Genomic DNA, 21,665 nt, shown 5'->3' on the forward strand with positions numbered 1-21,665 from the left:
ACTCTGCTAGTCATATCAATCCAACATAGCCTGGTACCTAGTCCCTTGCAATGCATCAAATAACAGAAACACAGTGTGACAAAATGTTTCACATGCATTGCAGGGATGAAAACGTGCCCCAAGTTATTAGACACACAACTGATAATCATGCCTGCTTCAAGTTAGTACAATGCTAATTATTTAATTTGAAGCATTTAAGTTAGTGTTTTTCTTGAAAGATTAAGACATACCTAACCCAAGCAATTCCTTGATTTTTTTGTCACCCTCTCCTCTTGCAGAAGAAACAAATCACTGCATTTAGGTTTGGGGCAAGCAAATCTGTTTACTTTTAAAATGCACCACTTTGCAATTTTAAGGCTACTTATGTATTCTGTTAATGATTTAGGATTTCAACCTATCCCCTTATCCCTCAACTATTTATTAAACCTATCCCCTTATCCCTCAACTATTTATTAAAAAGCACTTCAGTTGATCTTTTAAAAAATAAAACCAGTTACTTTTCATCTTTTACATTTGGGGTTTCCATTTCCCATTTTCAATCAGTTTGGATAATGAAAGTAGACTGGTCTATTTTTATTCAGTTTTACTTTATGGTTTTGAAAGACATCTTCATGTATTTCCATGAAGACATTTCAATAGGTTTTATAACTTTTATTCCTAACCTAACCAGTTTCTCTTCATCTGGGCTATATAAATTTTCCAGGTTTAAAAGAGGTCTGTAGAAACTCTAACATTTACTCTATAGCACATGTTTGTAATCCCATTGTAAAGGTCTTTACGTTGGAAGAGGGCAAGGCCAAACAGAAGGCCATAGGACAATATTTTACTGAAGTCAAATTACAACAGTTTCAAGAACACTACGCTATGAAAGTTGACCTTTTCCCCCCTGAAACAAGCCCTAAAATTAATCTAGACCTATGTCTTACACAAAGCGGGCCTACTACCCTATTTCTTTTTGATTCAGTTATTCAATAAGAATGGACATTGCTTATATTTTCTGAGGCATGCTGGGATTGGATTAGCTGCTTTTGCCTTTAAGTTGCTAGTTTTTTTTTACATCACAGATATTTTAAACACAGTAAGGAAGCTTTGCATTGCAGAAAGTTTAAAGGGACCCAGCAGATAGAAAGATTTGTTTTACGTTTCTAAACAGAAACACTCATTGTATAATTGACTCACAAGCTTTATTTACACTTGTCTACAGAATAATTTCTTCATGAAATGACCTAGTACATTTTATCTAAGACAAATGAAACCATAATTTTCCTCAGAGCTGTCTGTAGCCTACCATTTGCTAAATTTAAAAACTTTTATCTAAGTACAGCAACGATTTTAATACAAAGCACAAGAATAAACCAAATGGTAACATATAACTTCTAGAAGATCTGATTTTTACAGTTTAGTAGGTAGACTTTCATGAAGTCAGAGGCACAGTTAAAAGAGACTAACTGTTCTTGTGCAATCTAACCTACATTTAGCAAGGAAATCAGATAAAAAACAAAGCAATAAAGAAGTTGCAGGGCAATTTTTTCTGCAAAAAGATTATCAAAATATTTCTACAACAAAAACATTTTGCTTTGTCAAATCAGTCAAAAAGAAATGTAAAGTTATTTTTTAAAAAAAGGAAAGCAGAATGTAATTTTGCTCCATTTGTTTCTGTGAAGTTTACAAAAGCAACTATCAAAGATGTTGAAAGTTTTACTACTCAAATAATTACAGATATATTGCTTTTTTATTTAAAAACATGTTATTTTCCCTTAACATACTTACCTTGTGATGCCACTGAAGATACTGTTAACACAAAACTTTCTTAACCAACAGAGCTCAAGAGTGACCAAGTTTAATTTGATATTGCTAGTAAAACAAATTTCATAAAGCATTTTAAGCCATAAATATAAAGCTTAAGGGGATAGTGATGATCTTTGATCACATTTATTTAGAAGCACAGATTTATCTGTATTTCAGGAGAACCTCTTATGCAGTTTATCTAAGTAAAATTTAGTGTAGAAAAAAATAGATTTCCTAAGCCCAAATTCATCTTTGATTGCAGGCTTGCAGAAAATTCAACCCTATATTGTAACTCCAAGAAACTCATTTCAAACTCCCTCATCATTCAAAAGTAGCTACATAATGCTGATTTCAGCATCAGTCCATACAAGACTGTCCCCTTTCTAAGAGAGCATCAGACTTCATACACACAGAAATTAAATTGCACCCAGCAACTCACTGCAGAAAGCAGGCTTTTCCTTGGCTGAGACAGGATCAAATAGGCTAAATCTCCACAGAGACTGACAGCTTTGAGACAGTCCTCAGTTATGGAGAAGAGAGTGCTTAGTAACCCAAAAAGCCTTCAAGATAGGAGAGAAGTCTCACTCACCAATTACAGAACTCAGTATTGGATATTCTCCCAGTAGGAGAATCAAAATTGGACATCTGCACTAAATGTGAGTGAGAGAACTGTCACCCATCACAAGTTTTGTTTAAATACAGAAAAATTGAAAACCTGGCCTAACACTTCGTCCTATGGGGTATTTTAGCCTTAGAATTGTAGTAATTTCCTGTGGCCCTAGCAAAAGTGCACCAAAGAAACTCAGGAGCTGTCGTGCAGGGAGCTCTCTCTTGGAAGATGGGATTACACAGATCAACCTGTCTCCATGCACAGTTCAGTGAGTGATAGATAATCTAATGGGTTAGAGCCCTTAAAAAAAAAAAAAAAAAAAAAAGACAATGGTAGTACTAAAATAAGTGAAGTGGGCCCCATTATATATTGTTTAACAATACAGATATGCAACATCTGAGCAGAGAAATGGAATAATAAAAAGTACACACCTACTCTGGGGAATTTATGGCTTAAAATGCTACCTTACTTTTTGTTTAATGAATGAACAAAGCTGCAGTTTCCCAGAAAGCAAGGACAAACATGCACTTCTACTAGCAGATTTAGCACTTCTGACCAAATAAGACACCAAGTTCTTAAAAATATGCCTCATGCACTGGACTGGATTTTTTTTTTAAATGTGAACTCTAATGCATTATTTCTTTTTAGAACTTGTACGGGAACCAGAATGGGAAGATCCAGATGATGACCCGCGGCGTCTGTGGGATACAAAAAGAGAAAGCATGCAAAGAAATAAGTTCAAATTAGTTTTTATCACTCACATCCACAATAGTTAGAAGACTAAATTTATCAGATGGGTAGTATAAAAACTGAACATGTAAAGTTCTCTGAAACATTGTGTTTAGGCTTACTAACGTATTACACTTTTTAGTATTAAATTTACCACACTTGGTATTAAATTTACAATTCCTTTGCCCTGGTCTACACTTACCGGGCGATTCGGTGGCAGTCGATGAGAGTTACACAAGCTACACAGAATAGCTTGCGTAACTCCCGTGGACTGCTGTGCTTCCCTTCTGCGCAACATCTTCACTGCACTGTGCAGATGGGAACCACTTGAGGGGGTGGTTTTACTGCATCAACTTCTGGATCAACTGAGCGGTTCTTCACTGACCGCTCAGTTGATCCACATAGGTCGATCTGCTGGCAGGGACTTTGCCGCCGTCAGTGTAGACATACCCTTAATGTCACAATATTCATTTACGAAAATTAATCAAACAACAGAGTACATTAGCCCTTTCAAACACTGAAAGAATGGTAATCCAGGTCTTTTTTTATGGAACATGTTCCTAACAGGAGATTTTACAAAGAAAGATTGTTGATGGTTTTGAAACAATATGATTTAAAAAGCAGCATGGTAATGGGGAAAAGGGGACAAGGGAAAAATCAGAAAACCCATTTTTAAATATTAAAACAAATAACTGATAAAATTCAACCCTTTCCCAGTTCATTTAATTTCTTCTGAACGTATTTTACACACATTTTAAATACATCCATTCTTATTCTACTTAAACCCAAACCTTTCAGGTGACCGTGATCTCGAACGTCTTTTTTTGCGATCACCGGACGAAGAAGATCTAGAGCGACTCCGCTTCCTGCCTCTCTCAGGGGAAGATGATGAACGAGAACTTGAGTAAGATCTTTTTCTTGGGGTAGAAGACCCCCTGTAGGACCTGGAGCTGGATCTTCATTGATTAAGAAATAAATTTGATTTAATTCATGTATAATACAAATATGACACAGAAAAAAATCTACTATAGAGTTCAGATCCAAGAACATTCAATACAAGATTTGCCACATCACTTTACAAAATGTATTTGTGGATAAATACTTACTCCTTAGTTAATAAGAACTTCTACCTCAAAAATTACTTATTTTTAAAGTAATGCTTCTGAAATATGGTATTCTGGACCAGTGGTTTTGGAGTCTTTTTCTAGGGTTGTCCATAATTAAGCTTTTTGTTAAACACACTGCAGGAGATTGGGATGGGAGATGGCCTACAAGAAGATCATACTCCTGCTAAGTAGTACAGTCCACGAAGTGAGAGGCTGGACAAACAGAGATTTAATGTAAACTATTTAAAATCTTGTTTCACTTTACCATTAGTATATGTATTCCATTATGGATCATTAAACCAGGGCTACTTCAAAATAAACTGCCTAAAAATATTACTAAAATTGGAAGAAACCTCAAAAAATGGTTATTCCCACCCCCAGAATTTGCCTGTTTGAATTTGCAAGACTTCTGCTAAACTGAAGCAATTTTAATAAATTAAAAATGTTCGCAAAATATCTTGCATGGCATTGTCATCTGTGTTTTTACCAAAAAAACAGCTATCTTCCTCATAAAAAAAAAAAAAAAAAATCACATTTGTAGACTTGAAAAAGCTGCCAGAGGTGGTGATGGAAATAGAATTAAGGACTTCTTGGCTCCAAGCCCAATGTCAAGACGACTTGGGGACACTACTTTTTCAGATATCAAACATGCATATTTTTCTGCTGAAATATTTCACAATCTTCTTTGTAAATGATAAAGTGCTCCTAAATTTTAAGCAATTTAATGTTCAGGAAGGTCTGAAATAAAGTTTTAAAACCAATTCTGTACCCTAAAAATAACTTTTGTCCCGAGCTTATTGCTTCAGTGTCAATGGGGTGTCAAATAATAATTTGCTTTCTCTTTTAGTACTTAACTTTATACCAATTGTGCAATTCTCACTAGGCTAAAATTCAGACTAATGCCCAGAGCAAATATAGCCAATATGGACATTAGGCAAATGTAGGACAGAATGGAGGAGTAATCCTCTCCTCAGAGCAGCTAAAGAACTGTTTCAAAATATATATATACACTGCACATCACTGGCTGCAACATGTAGGGTATGTTCATTAGCTGCATGCTACAGTGAAAAGCAGAGTGTGTCCAAGGCTCCGGCAGGGGAGGCAGCAGGAGCCTTTTCCCACTCCCTTCCTCCTGCCCGAGCCTTTCCCCCCACTTCCAAAATCTGTGGTGGGGATCCAACAGCTCCCAGCTGCTGGAGCATCTCTCCAGTGTTGGAGTCTTTCCCTGCAGCAGATAAAAGGCGCCAGCAGTAGGATTGGAAAAACAGCAGTGTAGACGGGGAGGCATTGCTTGGGCATAGAGAGTACATACCATGAGTATTCAGGTATATCTTTATTCGCCCAACTGCTCACCATCTATACTATTTATATTGTGCTGTGGGGAGGGGAGTTCACATGCTGCCATAAGGATTGTGCACTGCAGACACACCCGTAGAGACTGCCTGGAGCACTTCCACAGTTTTCTCTTCAGGGGAGAACAGAATTCGTGTTCACACTCCACCCCTCCACTATTTTTGATGCCCTGCCCACACTGTGCAATTGATCCACACTTATTTCACACCACAGGGGCCCTTTCCAGGCATGGACAAAAAAGAGATGGATTTGCATTCTACTGCAAAAACTTCTTTCAACAGGAAACCTCAGTGAACTATAACACCACAAGGACTACTTGCTGCCTTTGGCTCCCATATACAGTTCAATAATTGCTATATGAAAAGACCAGCTAACTAAGACTAATGAGTATATCTGGAAAATCTGGACCAAGTCTTGCTTGCCTTGATCACGAGTAATCTCACCAGTTTGAGATTTCAATATTTCCCCCATGTTTACATGAAAGTTTCAATAGTTTTGTCTGTACAAATACATTACCAACACAAACAAAATAAGGCCTGGTCTACACTTACCTGGAAATTCGGCGGCAGTCAACGGGAGTTACGCAAGCTACAGAGAGTAGCTTGCGTAATTCCTGTCGACTGCTCTACTTCCGTTCTGCACCGTGTCTTCACTGCACTGCGCTGATGGGAACTGTCGACGCTAAGCTACGCCACTTGAGTTGGTTTTACTAGGTCGACTTCCTAATCGACTGAGCGGGTCTTCACTGACCACTCAATCGATCCAGAAAGATCGATCTGACGATGGCGACTTTGCCACTGTCAGTGTAGACATACCCTAAGACTATAGCACATCTTCTAATTTTTCACACTTAACAGCCAGAGGAAACAGTAAATAAAGTTTGCAAGAATTATTTTAAGCAAAAATATGCATTCAGATTCTTCTTGCTTTGAATTATTATAGACACGACATTATCCCCTTGTCTAGCTTTAGACCAGACTTTTAAAAATAACCTCATAAAAAAGCAAAATTGCATTTTCAAGAATAATTATTTCATTTAATAGTGGTAACTCCTTGGAACACCGGACCTGGGAATAACTGACTTCTAGGCTGAAAATGAGTTAAGTCAAAATAGTTTTTTTGAGAAACAAACAAACAAGCAATCATTTCTGCTACCCTCTTAATTTCTCTCTGCAAACCAGAGAGAATGCTACCTCATTCACCTTGATTTCGACCCACGAGATCTAGAATGTTCTCTGGAAGTGGAACGAGATCTTGATCTGGAACTGGAAGAGCTTCTTGAATGGGACCTGAAACAACATGGAGGATTTTTTCCAGTACTTGAACAGCCTTATGAGATGTGATTATTATAAAATTACACGTAGAACTTTGCTCAATGCATAAGACACATGAGCATCTGAAACACTACTTCTTAATATTTATAAGTTTTCAAAAGTTAATCATTTTCTTTCAGAATCTGTTTTTAACAATATGCAGATGCAACTATTTATCATATATTAAAGTACCTGGGCCCAGATTCATGAAAGAGGTAAAATCATTTGTTCTTTAAAGCTTTCCCACATTGTACATCAGAGTTATTTATCTACTTTCAACTGTTGATGAGTAATAATTCTAGTCAGAATATCCAATGTATAAGGAAGTGGCATAAAGAAGTTAAGGTTTTTATTTATGACTTCCTGTTAAGATATTGAAAGTTTTCATTAGAACTATTATTTAAATTGTGAAATCAGACAAAGTAAGCAGGGTAGCAGTTATTCAGTAAAATGATTGCTTACCCATTAACTATTTCATGAATCCAACCCAAATCTTGTAATTTGCACCTTGGGGGACACCATCATCATAGATTTTTAAAAGTGTATTAAATTAAGAGTTCTAGTGTCTGATACGGTACTCCAAATACACTATCATGAACATTTCTTAAACAAATTCTTAAAAAAAACCAAAGATATTTTATTCTCCTGTTATTTAGAAGGATCTTTTCAGCAAGTGTGAAACTGACTATAATCAGTCTCACTGTTTCCTCTGTATAAAAGGCACAATGCACACAAAAGGGTAAATTTTTGCTAACTTACGGAAATCTGAGGCATTACTTGTAACTTTATAATATTTTTAAACAAATGCAATTTTCAAATTGATGGTATCTCCTTAAAATACAAGCCACAAGAGTACAGTACTACAAACCTTGTATCATTGCAATTATTTTGAGAAGATGGCATGGCAAACCAAATTTTACTAATCTTTTCAGGCACTATTTAGTAAATTCATTCTGTAATTCCCAATAAATGTTGTTACCAGAGTCTCTATTTCTTCATACTATGCAGATCAAGAATGGACTGCAATTTTATTTCTAGCCAGATAAATTATGCTACTAAAAAACAAAAAAAATTCTTCAAAGAGAATTCAAAACCCTTTGAATGCACATTTATGTTTAATTAAATGAAGACCAATGTTGCGAATATGTATTGAAGTACCCGTGATAAGATTGCACCCAACACTGGGAGATCACAGGAAATTCAAAATAAATTAAACTACTTTTCATCTGTGTTGAGGGTTGTGAATTTATGTTGGACCCTTCACCTGAGCTGACTGTGGTTTGTCCTTTTCAAAAAAAGGACAGATAAGATTATTTGTAGCCCAGTAGTTCCCATGTGGTGGGTGCTGTTCACACAGGATGACAAGTTCCTGCCTCAAGAGAGCTCAAATTCTAAGATGAAGGGTGGAGAAAGAGATGAAACGCACGATCAAAATATGTTTTTTGAGAAACAAATTGCCAAGTGCCAATCAACTCAGCCAATAGTTTTTGTTTAGCTTCTTGTAGGTTTTATAACATATGTGGGTCTTATGGAGGCATTTGAAGAAAAAGGCAGTGGTCTATGGATCTGTTCATAGTGAAACTTTATGCAGTGGAAAAGGGGGATTCAGTAGAGGATTCAGAAAAGACAGGTAAGGAAGATGTAATTAGCAAATAAGTTTTGAATGGACTGTGCAGGGGCAAGGTGGTGTCATGTAGGCCAGGTAAAAACATTTAAGATACACAACCTAAAAAAAATAAAAAAGGAAAGCTGATTTTCACACATTTGAAATCATGGCCACTTGAGACACAAATGCAAAGTGTGCCTTACTTACCTTAAAGCTGGGCAAAAACATTAGCTGATATTTTAAAAAGAGAAGCAGTTTAAGTGTAAAAAAAAATTTTTTTTTTATTTGTTTTTTTTAAACTCCACAAACTTGAGACTATCTAAATAGATTTGTCTGCAGGTGTAAATTCTCCTAAACCAAGACTCTAATTCACCAAGTTTCAGCTTGGGCAATTTATTATGGTCAAATTATAAACTTCTCCACACAATAACCAATTCTTGCCTATATAACTACCAGATAGATATCTATGTATTAATCTTACATTCGTTAGTATTAAGGAACTTAGAAATAGCCTCTAGGCTTGTTTGAGATAGATATTTTCTAATCTGCTAATAAAACAACGTGTTTATTAAATAGTTGGTTCATTACTGATTTGACCATAAGTTTTTCTGTGTTCTCTTTAAATGTGTAAATTAGAGTTTTTATCTGGCCTCATTGAGACCCATGTCAACCCTGCAAACTCAAACTCAGTTAAGATCATCTTCCTTGTTTAATGCTCTAACTCCAACATCATCTTAATCCCTCCATTGACATCCCCTTTTCTACCACATGAAACTCAAATTTCTTATCTTCACCTTCAAGGCATTTTCCAATACTGGCCTTCTACTTTATCTGCTCTGATTGCATTACCTCCTGCTTTACACCACCCCCGTCTCCTTCTTTGCCAACAGTTCCCATCCCCTGCCAATGTGTCTACTTTCCTCAGTGCTTCCAAAAAACATGTAATAGTAGATGTGACTATTCAATAGCAAGACAAAAGAACTAGAATTAGTTTTGAAAACATTCTACGTTTCCTGTTTTTATAAGCCATTTTTGTTACAGATTCAGCTGAAACATTAACTCACTGAAAGCAAAGTGACAAACTAAAAGAAGCCCTCACTTTTAGAACTGTGGAGCTACAAAAGGCCATTATAAAAAATGTAATCTATCTGTGTAAACTGAATATGTAAAACTGTTACATTATTAACTGAGACTATAAGTCAATCAAGAAAAAAAAGATGTAAATAAAGAAGTTAGATACTGACATTTTGCCTGGCGTTACCCTTGACCTGTACCCGTTTACCTTGACCTAGACCTTGAGCTTGAGTGGGAGGATGAGCGTGATGAAGATCGTGAGTGGGAAGATCGAGACTTAGAGCGACTGCGCCTGTTGGATTTCTTTTTCTTATTAGCATCTTCTTCCTCACTGGCATCAAGATTATACTTTGAGAGATCAGCATCATCTTCATCCTCATCCTGAAACAATGTAGACTGTTAATTAGGTGTGGAGACTTAAATATGAAGAAAACACGCAGAAAGTCCAGGACTACATTTTAGACTCTTTTTATTTGGAGTAGCAGGTTTTACTTGCTCTTGTTCTGTAGTTTATTTGAAGTTTATTGCCAAGCTTTTAAAATACTGGTTTTTAGTTCTCTTTTGTTATCAAAAAAACCTTCAAGCATTGAATGCAGCTTGTTAAAAAATAAAAAATAAATTTCAGAAACAGCAATAAAATAGTACTGAAAAAAGTGATTCTAAAAAACTTGCATAAAAACTAAATACTGAAAAAGCTAGGTACCTAATTATAATGCCAGTATTTACAGTACAACACAGTGACTGTCTTAAAAAAAATGAGACCATTTATTTATTTTGGGCAGATGTCTGGCAGAAGTCTCAGGCTCAGAGAAAACATATCCCATTATCAAACTTAGGCTCCAATTCTGCAAATTCCTCACATACTTAACTTTACACTCTGTGAGAAGTCCCACTAATTTTGATGGTCAGTGTGTAAAAAGTAAGCATGTGCATAAGTCTTTGCTGGATCATGGCCTAAAAGGAACAACTAATATTTAACAATCACTATGTATTAAAAACAACACTGCAGTTCAGAAGGATATATATTTTTCGTTTTTATAGCTAAAAATAAAGCCAGCATCATTTAACAGAAGACATCTGGGACACGTCTAGTCCATGTTGACATGTGTTTTAGATATTTTGAAAACATCAGAAATAAAGCAAGAGTAGATATAATTAAAAAAGATTTTAGTATGCATTTTCACCATACTCTACCGGAGCTATTGAGTAAGACATCCTGTGTAAATCTGTATGTATCAGAATTATTAAATCTGTTCCCAGGTAATTTAACCATAAGTTAAAATAGAAATATAAGTTTAAGTGATAAGATTCTGACAGCAGTCATTCAAGGCAACAAATACAGAGTTCAGGCTGACAGACTCTGCTCAGGTCATGCTGTCTCCCAGTACACAAACATCCCACTCCAGTACACACACAAAGGTTAGGAGAACGTATCATCCTTAATTATAACTTACAAGCAGCTAAGAATTAAGGCCGACGTCACTTAGTAAAAACACAGTATGTTAGTAGTAACAAAGAATAAGAATTTTACCTCATCCAATTTATACTTGGAAAGATCTTCATCCTCATCCTCCTCTTCTTCCCCTTCAGATTCCTTATCTTCTACTTCTTTAAGGATAGATGCAGGCCCAACTGGCTTCCCTCTGTATTTTTTCTTTTTGCGACCAAACTAATAGCAAATAAATTGTATTCCATAAAAAGGTGAGTTACACAAACTTTGTTTCTGCCCACCACAAATAATATTAATTATAATAAACAAGCAGCCTCTTAAGAGCCAATATAAAAAGATTATAATGAACTAAGACTTTTGTATGACTTCTGTGGGAAAATGTGAAAAACAGTTAAAGACAACTTTAATTACAAATGAAAAAAATATTGCTACGTGTAGAGGCAGAGAAGGCAAATTTCAACCATGAAATCTTAGTTGAATAAACTGAAAAGAAAAAAAAAAAAAAAAAGCACTCAGCAAAAACCTACTGTAGATCCAAAATGAAAGATACATAATGTCTATAAATATTCAGATAAATTCATAAAATATCTGGATGCAATCAAATAGCATGTGCTTTACAAGATGGCTTTATAACAGACTTCAGTATATTTGGGAAGTGGTATATGAGCCTCCTAAAGAAAATATCGCAAGGAATCTAAAGCAGACTGTGAAAGCAGTTAAATTAATGACACACAAAGCACAGTTACAATTTAAATTGGTAGGAGTTAACTGATTTTTGGAAGTTCATCCCCGGAACTTTCTGGATTCAACACCGATTCACAGATGAATCGGCAAGAGGCATAATTCAAAAAGATTTACACAGCTAGCTTCCTTCACCCTAGGTCTTCTTGGTCTACACCTAAGACTTAGGTCAACATAGCTACATCACTCAGGCCATGAAAAATTTCAAGCACTGGGGAGTATAGATGCAGCTAGGTCAATGGAATAATTCTGTTGCCCTAGCTACTGCATCTAAAAGGGGTGGATTTACTACCCCTTCCACCACTGCAGGAAGTGTCTTCACTACAATGGCTGCAGTTTTACCACTCTAGTCCTTGTAGTGTAGACATACCCTGAGTTAGGTAAGTCGGACTTCCCTACCAGATGTGCTCTTAACACAAATCTTTTCATTATAATCTATTCTCCAATGTAATAATTATATATAACCTTACCTCATCATATTCCCCATCTGATTCTTCACGTTCTATATATTCAACATTCTCTCGTTCATTAAAACCTCCTCCATATCCTGCAAATTGTAAAATAATGTATTAGATAACCTGTGTAAATTCAATTACACTAAATACAAAGTCTTTTGTAAATACTTTTATTATTCTACATTTTAGTAAAATCCTATAACAGATGTTTCTAGATGTATAAGCTATCATGTAGAAGCAGGAACATTATGCAATCTGAAGGGAAATGGATATTGAACTTTTCTCACACAACTGCATCAAAAAGTTTTTTACATATGTAATTGAGAAACTGAGATAACCTTTGCTAAATGAAAGAACTACACCCCACTGCAACTATTTGGTAATTAAGGGTCAGGATTATGGCCCCTTTGAGACACTGTAGTGTCACAAAAGAATCATAATCAGGTTGCAAATGCCTAGCAGAGAATCCCCCTGGTATAGGAGAACATTGCTGAAGCATCTGTACTACAGCCAGACCCTGCATCTCTGTCTTTTTGACCCACAGAGCGTGTCATGGCCAGGAGGGGCTCGGCTGCACCACTTCCATGGTGTATGGTCCATTATGCCCCCTAAGACAGAATTGGCATTTAATACTCCTTGGTAGCAGTTTTAAGTTGAATTGGGGCGAAAAGTGGGCCTGAGAATCAAGAAGCTGGAACAGATGCCCTGATGCCCCCTAAATTTCCCAGGCAAATTTGGCAAAGGAGATTATCTAGCTCAAAAATATTTACATTTTTTGCGGGTTTTGTTTAACTTGTCATTTATAGGGTGATCTCAGAAGGAAAGCACAGAAAAAGGGAATGTCACTGTCCTTTTAAGAATGAGGATTAGTTGAAAGACATTTCTGCTTAAAGCACAATTTTGTTATTGATTTAATCAATTGCTTTTTTGTTGCATACAGGAAAGATTTTACATATAAAGTTAAACCTTAAGGCTATTTATCACATAATTGCTCACATTCCATTTGAAATGGTTGCTGGTAAACGCATTAAAATTGCCCCTTCAATGTATAACCAACTGTTGTAACAAATTTGAACTTCCATTGAAAACAGTCTCTCCCTTCTCCATTGCTTGTGCTATTTCCAAAATAACTGTTCTTGGCACCTACTATTCATTTGAAGTCATAACTGATATTTTGACACAACAAATATAATTAATGCAGCCAAATATAGCCCCGCAAAAGAGAGAATTGTGACTACAAAGGGGAAATAATTAGCACAAAAAGATGAACTTCTAAAACAGAGATCCTTTCATTCAAGTATCCTTATTAAAAAGATGTCAGTGAGCCATCCTTTTCTTTCCAAACCTAAAAGTGATCAGAATGGCTTATAGTGCATGTTGTCTACAAGGCAGCACCACATTTAAAAAACCCTCAACACACAAACTCAGCATGTATTTTGTGCAACTTTAGAGTCCCCAACATACTCCACCATTTCTGAATATCTGCAGGGAACTCAGAACTACTTATTTTAATTTTCAACTTTAATTTCAGCTATAATGTATATTCATTTGTAAGTAACAAAAATGCACTGTGCTACTTGTACTTTCAATACATATGACTGGATAACATGACTTACTACTTTTAAGAATTGTGGAAGAAAGAGAAAACTGATAAATTGTACTTTTCCTCTATGGCATATAAATTAAGTTCTGTGCTTCTAATTTTAGAAGTGACAGAATACTAAGACAGATCAGTTCCCAGATCATGCAACACTTATTGGGCTTGTCTACACCACAATTACAACCCAATCAATTCCAGTTAGAACATGGTTGCAACCCTGACCTAGTTATAATATGGTTCCATTTTATAATGCAGATGGGACTTTATTATATCCAAAACATGACCAAGGCTATCACTTAATTATTAAATAGTTATGGTCCATTCTACACTACAAACTGGAAACGTGTTGTAACCTACTATTGACTTGTAAGCCTAATGTAGATGGATTCTATGGCTACATATCAGTAACTCAAAATTAATTCCTGATCTTAAAAATAATCTACTGGAAACTGTTATTTAAGAATCTGTTTTAATCATACTATCACACATGTACTTTACATACTAATAATACTTAGCACATATAAAAACTTACAAGGGTGGGACATGCAACAGGAAGACTAGGTAGTATCGCTATTCCTATTAAAAAATGACCACTTGATTTAAGTTATATTATGATTCCTAACATTATAAAGTTTATGAAGAGAACTGAGTATTTAAAAATGCAGATTCATCTTACCTGTTCTTTCCTCCAGTTTTGCATACTTGGGTGTATTACACATATTACACTCTGATCTCCTGGCCCAGTTCACATTACCACAACTTTAGAAGGGGGAAAAAGAAGGTAAGTGTAAAGATGTAGCATTTTATTTCCAGTTAAAGAGCTTGGGAATTAGGTAACAATCCAGAAAATAATGAAATCAATTTATACCTGTTAGTAGTGATTTGAGTTCACTACTAACCAAACAGGTAATTGCAACATCAGCAAGGCCCATTCTTGCAGTACTTATGCACATGCAACTCCCAGAAAAATCTATAGGATTTTTTCCAGCATGAGGACTACAAGCATGAGTCAAGTCATCAACCCAAAGAACCCCAAGTGAGGCACAGCTATGATCAAGGTTAAAATGAATATACATGCATAGAGCTAGACCAAATCATCTTATAGTAATAAGGCTGCATATATTTGGGCATAAAAGGAGTTTTCATATCATAACTACACAGAAGTAATTTTTATCTAACTTTTTTCAAGGGTCCTATATATGTTGGGGAAAGGTGCTTGGTTTATTAAAAAATGCAGTAGAGGTAGAAGAAAACAGAGGAACATTGGAAAATGGTGGAAAAAGGACAAGAATTAGAGGGGAAAAAATAGATGGATGCAATTTGCAGGAACGCAGAGGCAAGTGCCAGTTTTAAAGTTGAAATTTGACAAATGTGAACTAGAATTCAATTAGCATTTTCTAGAGATGGGCAAAATATTATAGTAAGTACAGGTTTCAGAGACTGGAAATTTTACGCAGTCTAAGACAATAGATACATCAAATTTAAAAGGGTCTAATGAGATATGAAACTTATCATAAAAATCAGAGTTTCCGAAAAAAATTGTTTCAATAAAAGTTTCAAACAACACAAGTATTCAGATATACAGAGTTGGGGGGAAAACATAATTTCTCTGTACTTCGCACTTGTTTTGCACCTTCCAAAACTTCATAAAAATCACCATGAAGTTATTCTCCCAATTCCATCTCTTTTTTAAAAAAAAAAATCCACAACTTGCCTATAGTCACACAGGAAGTTTTTGAGTTAGATCAAGAAAAGAACACATACTTCCAATCCTGTGCTTTAATTAAAAGACCATATTGTCTGTTCAAAGTCATATTGATTAAATATTTGTTGTCAACAAAAACTAAAAATGAAAACTAATCTACTATAAAAACATACAAAACCTTTTAAAAAAGCACTAAAAAAAAGGAAGTCCCAATTTCTCTTGCCTACTCAGTAAAAGCCACATTGATACTGACTGAGTTAAATACCCAAGATATATTACCTTTTAGTCACTTAAAGGTTTTTGTGGCAGGAATAATATTTAAGTTTCAAAACCAACATACGTTTTACATTGCCAATCATTAGCACTGAAGAGGCCACGGCTCTTTTCAGCAAGCGTCTTCCCTATTTCAGTCCCTCCAGCTTTCATCATTTTGGCTTCAGTTGTTTTTTCTAAAACGAGATTCAACAAAATAATTTTCAAGAAGTTTCTTAGAGATTGAACATTTCATTTTTTTGTGGGTGATGAGAGACAAGGGAAATCTAAACTGGAAAGATAGTCACCTCGACCACATCTGTTACAGCTGGTTCTTCTAGCAAAGTTAACATTTCCACACCTGAAAAAGAAAATATATTCTTAAAAAGGGCAATTAACAGTTGTTTTTTTAAATGGGGAGAGGATAAAGATAGCAATCAATATTTGGAAAATATTTGTTTTAAAGATGAAAAAGCCCAAGAAGTATTCGTTTTGCAAAACAAATCATGAAATTTTCCCAGATTGAATGATTTTAATGCTAGTAGCTTAATTTTTGTAGTTAAAATAAAACTGTTATAGAAACTCTGGAAATGCTTTATTTTGACAAAGAACCTTTTAATAGTGACTTTTTGTTTTCTAAACTGAGAAATAAAGTAGCTGTTTGTAACATGGCGGTTAGTTTTCCTTTTGTTGTACAAATACACATTTCAGAGCAAACAAACAAACACAAACATACAAAAACCAAACAAACCACCATGGTAAGTTTATTTTTGTCAGGATCCTACTCCTTCACAATAACAGCACTAGGGCCTTCATTAACTGTCAACACCTGGCAGAAGTTGGCAAACATTTTTATTTAATGAAGCACTCCGGAGAAATATTTAACTTTCCTTATTAAATATTTTTTTCAAACACATTGCAACCTGACTGCAGAATTAGACAGAAGACTGAAGAATCGCTGGGCTTCGCTAAGTACTTCTACAGCCACGTCATTCTCGAGTTTATGGCCCTGATTCTGCAATTTGTCCGCACAGGCCAACCCTTGCACCTGCAGTAACTGGGCTCTGAGGAGGCACAGTGGGAACCCCCCCCAAAGAGCGCGTCGCAGGAGCACGGGGCCCATTCACTTCGTTTGCTGTCTAGAGCTGCCGCCGAGTCACCGCACCGAAAGGGGCGTTATGCATGTTTCTGGCCCCACGCAACAAGCCCGAGGCAACAGAGACCCCAGGGGTAGGGATAGGAGATTCCCCTCCCCCCCCCCCATCCGTCCGTTCCCGCAAGTAACTGCCCCGCAACCAGCGCCCGCCCGCCGCAGGAAGAAGACTCGAGCAACGTGGAGCTCCCCCGAACCCCGCCCCCCTTCCATGGTGCCCCCGAGATCCGCTCCCGCCCATGGCGCCCCCCCCCCTCACTTCTTGTCCGGGCAGATCCAGTCCCCATCGCTGACTCGGAAATTCTTCGTCGACATCTTCCTCCGCCGCCTTCGGACAGAAGCAGAATACAGCCGAGCGGCAGGTGAGGGCCGGGGCCGGGGTCCTGCGGCTGACGGGACTGGCCCGTAGCGCCTGCTCCCCGCTCTCAGCCGCCTGCGTGTTCCTGCGCACAACAAGACCCGCCCTGCCCGAGGAAAGGCGCCGAAGGGCAGCGGCGCGGCTTGTAATCCGGCATTGGAATAGACACCCTGCCCGGCCGGGAAGTGAGTGGAGGCGGCGCGAAGAGTTCCCCCTAGGGGCCGGAGGACCCCAGCGGAGAGAGAGGGGCGGAGCGGAGGGAGCCAGACGGTGTGGGGGGAGGGGCGGAGGGAGGGAGTGTGGGGGAGCGGGAAGAAGGAAGCAGGGCGGGGGGCTATGGGCAGGGCAGGCGGCTCGCTCAGTCATGCTGGCTGGTGCTGGGAGCCGTGCTAGGGAGATGGAGGCAGCAACCATGGCTGCAGCCCCCAGACCAGGGATCCCAGCAGTGCTAACCGGGCTGGAACTGGACTACTGGTGGCAACGCTCGACATTCCTTGAATGTTGCCCTCGTGTAGACAGAGCCAAGGTGTCGTGGCCGGATCCTCAGCTAGCATGAACTGGTGTCACTGGAGCTTCGCTGCCCTTTGGCTGATTTACACCCACTGAGGGTCTTGCTCTCTGACTTTTTCCATTGCTGTCTGTTTCCCTACACAGAACCAAGTCAAACCAGCCTACCCCAGGCTTGCTAGTGCCCTCCCTTTCTGTAGCTCCTCTAGTTCTTTGCTCATAATGCAGTGTGGAAAAACTTGACCATCCACCCACACCTTACAGGAAGTTGTTGCAGCCCACCAGCATGTCGTGCAGAGCCATCTTTTGGGTCCGCACACTCCCAACAACTGGAGCCAACAACATGGAGGAGACGCTATTTGAAGAACTCTTGGGCTTTCACTTCTGTTTCAAGAAATGTGCAGAGCATCCATGAGACACTGGTGGACATTTCAGCAGTGTTTTCTTACCTACCAAGTACCTGTTAGAGGAGGAGGAGGACAATACGGGAATGTCAGACTAATGCTGCTCATGACTTTTATTATAGACTCAAAGATTCAGACTTTAAATCCAGAAGGGACCATCGTGATCATCTAGTCTCACCTCCTGCACATTGCAGGCCACAGAAGTCGCCCATCTACTCCTGTAAGAGACACATAATCTCAGGCTGAGTTACTGACATCCTCAAATCATGATTTAAAGACTCAAAATTACAGAGAATCCACCATTTACTCTAGTTTAAAGCAGCAAGTGAGCCAGGTCCCATGCTGCAGAGAAAGCAAAAAAAACAAAAACCCCAGAGTCTCTACCAATTTGACCTGGGGGAAAATTCCCCAAATATGATGATCAGTTAGACCCTGAGCATATGGGCAAGACCCACCAGACACATACTTGGGAAATAACTCAGAGCACACGCTAGTGTCCCATCTCCAGCTGTTGGGGATATTTCCTACTAGCCATTGCAGATGGGCCACAGGCCATTGTAGGCAATCTCATTATACCATCCCCTCTATAAATTTATCAAGCTCCGTCTTGAAACCAGTAAGGTTTTTTGCCCCCCTTGCTCCCCTTGAAAGGCTGTTCCAGAACTTCATTCTTCTGATAGTTAGAAACCTTCATCTAATTTCAGGCCTAAACTTGTTGATGGCAAGTTTACACCCCTTTGTTCTTGTGCCAACATTGATGCTTAATTTAAATAACTTCTCTCTTTCCCTGGTATTTATCCCTTTGATGTATTTGCAGACAGCAAATCATATCTCCCCTCAGCCTTTGTTTCTTTAAGCTAAATAAGCAAAGCTCCTTAAGTCTCCTCTCGTAAGGTAGGTCCTCCATTTCTCTGATCATCCTAGTAGCCTTTCTTCACACTTGCTCCAGTTTAAATTAATCTTTCCTAAACATGGGAGACCAAAATTACATACAGTATTCCAATGCCTTGTATAATGGTACTAATATTCCCTATCTCTAGTGGAAATACCCTGCCTGATGCATCCTAGGATTGCATTAGTCTTTTTCATGGCTATATCATATATGTGGATTATAGTCATCCTGTGATTGAGCAGTATACCCGCTCTTTCTCCCACTCTGTCTTTCTCCCACTCTGTCACTTCCAGTTGATACATCCCCCGCTCATAGCAAAAATTCTTGTTAGTACCCAAGTGCATGACTTTGCACTGTTATATAGATGCTGATGTGCCCTATGTAGACTGGTACTTCTGAAGCAGGGTCACAAGCACAGACAAGTGGGATGATGTTGTCATGCGGACCTGGGATGACCAGCAGTGAGTCCAGAACTTTTGCATGGAAAAAACTACATTTCTAGAGCTTTGTAAGCAGTTTGCCCTGACCCTCCAGTATCACAACACATGCATGAGGCTGTCCTTACCACTCGAGAAGTGGGTTGCTATAACCATCTGGAAGCTGGCTACTCCAGACTGCTCCAGATTTATTGCTGACCAATTTGGTGTTGGAAAGTCAACTGTGGGTAAAATGGTGGCAATGGTTTCTGAGGCAAGCAGGTGTGTAATTGACCCAAAGGTGGTGGGCATAAATAATATCCTTGAAGTAATTGCTCATTTTGAGAGAACAAGGTTTCCAAACTATGGTGGGGTCATTGGTGAGACTCAGGTGCCCACAGTTTGTTTTCCTCAAAGAGCATATGTGTACATAAACCACAAAGGGTACCACTCCATAGTTATGCAGGCCCTTGTGGACTTCAGAGGCTGATTTATGGATACCAGCATGGGCAGTACTGGAAAAGTTCATAATGGTAGGGTTTTCCGTCAATCAGGAGTCAATCTTCATAATCATTCCAAGACTCTATTCCCACCAAATGATATTGCCGTAAATGGAGTTACTGTCCCCACTGTTATTCTAGGGACCTCACATATTCTCCTTTGCCTTGGTTTATGAAGCTGTATCCTGATGTCAGAGGGCCTGGCAAGAGAAGGTTTCATTACACTTGTGAAAGAGGTTCTGGGTGCAGTCCAGACCAGTGAGGGGTTGTGTCACCACCTGCCCTGTACACCTGAATGCCTCACAAGGCCTTACTGTTGTAGCTCCCAGACTGGGATGCTCCCAACTAGCCTACAACATATAATCACACCTTGAGTGTCTGTGTGCTTAGGTAGCACTGGTTCAACAGCTCTGCAACAGCCCCACTCTGGCTTCCACCAGTCTTGATTACAACCAGCAAGGTGACCCCAACACACTCCCAGTCCTCAATTTTTCCAAAACTGTGTTTTGTAATGTCCAGCTCTCCCGTGGACTGTTCAGAGAAATAAGAAGGTTTTTTATTCCTCTAAAGACCCAGAAACAAATCACAGCTTATTAACTGGGGTAAATACACCCTTTCATTTTAACACAGTACTGAGTTGGTTTATAGTAATAGTAAAACAAGTTCATTAACAAAAGCAGATACGTTAAGTGATGCCAAGTGAAAGAAATAAAGTTAGAAAGGGTTACAAACAAATACAAGTGAAAACATGCATCAAAAAGTCTAAAAATTTTATCTAGCAAGATACAAGGTTTCTTCAAGATGATTTCTCTCCTATATTCAGTTTCTAGAGACTTCAATCTCCCCTTTGGTTGAAGGACCCATTTTTTTCTCACCTTACAAGGGCTCTGTTCCCTTGTCTCTGTCTAGTGATGGATGCCAAAGATGGCGTCTGTCTTTGCTTATATTGGCCAGCATTAAATTACTTTGTTTCAAGAGGCAGGATGACCTTATGCTGTTCTTACTTTCCTGTGGGCTTCCCATCCCGTTCCATGTAAATGAGGCTTCCACTCTTTTGATTCCACCATGCTTAATTTACTTAGGAGATAGGTAAATAGCTGCCTTCTTTCCTGTTTGGGTGGGAACCTGTATTTTAAAATATATCATTAAGTACCCATATTTTCTCAGATAATGTTAATAAATATATTTCACAAAGATATTAATTGCCAGCGTTTCATTAGCTTTCAGAAAAGACAACACTTTTATAATAGAGTAATACTGTATACAATCAGTTGGTTGTTCACAATAATTAAACTATCAATTTGCAAACACCTAGACGATAATAAAGTGATAAATAACAGTTAGCATGGATTTGTTAAGAACAAATCATGTCAAACCAACCTAATAGCTTGCGCCCTGTGCGGTGTCCTAACAAAAAGGGGACAGTCTCTAGCCCTCAGCAAGGCGAGCACATAGTTCCAGGCCCCAGCCCTCAGGCAGGGCAGGCCAAGCAAAGGGGGAAACAGTCTCTAGCCCTCTGTAGGGCAAGCACACAGTTTAAGGCCCTTGCCCTTTGGCAGGGCAGGCGAAGCAAAAGGGAAGCTATCTCTAGCCATCAGGAGGGCGAGGAAACAGCCAAAGCCCTGGCCCTTAGGCAGGGCAGGGCAGGCAATG

General features: G+C 38.3%; 1 protein-coding gene across 1 annotated transcript; it reads right to left on the minus strand.

Moving 5' to 3' along the window:
* Positions 1–1,162: 1,162 nt before the first annotated feature.
* ZRANB2 (zinc finger RANBP2-type containing 2) lies at positions 1,163–17,340 on the minus strand. Its single transcript, XM_067563381.1, has 10 exons — positions 17,195–17,340; positions 16,091–16,143; positions 15,871–15,979; positions 14,502–14,584; positions 12,241–12,317; positions 11,111–11,248; positions 9,788–9,960; positions 6,789–6,875; positions 3,919–4,083; positions 1,163–3,096 (listed from the first exon to the last, which is right to left on the minus strand). The coding sequence occupies exons 1-10, from the start codon at positions 17,248–17,250 to the stop codon at positions 3,033–3,035; spliced, it is 1,005 nt and encodes a 334-aa protein (XP_067419482.1). The 5' UTR covers positions 17,251–17,340; the 3' UTR covers positions 1,163–3,032.
* Between the last annotated feature and the right edge of the window lie 4,325 nt (positions 17,341–21,665).

The sequence above is a fragment of the Emydura macquarii genome, unplaced genomic scaffold (assembly GCF_026122565.2).
Source record: "Emydura macquarii macquarii isolate MOO-44397 ecotype Brisbane River unplaced genomic scaffold, CSIRO-AGI_Emac_v2 contig_2481, whole genome shotgun sequence".
In the NCBI taxonomy this organism is placed as follows: domain Eukaryota; kingdom Metazoa; phylum Chordata; order Testudines; family Chelidae; genus Emydura; species Emydura macquarii.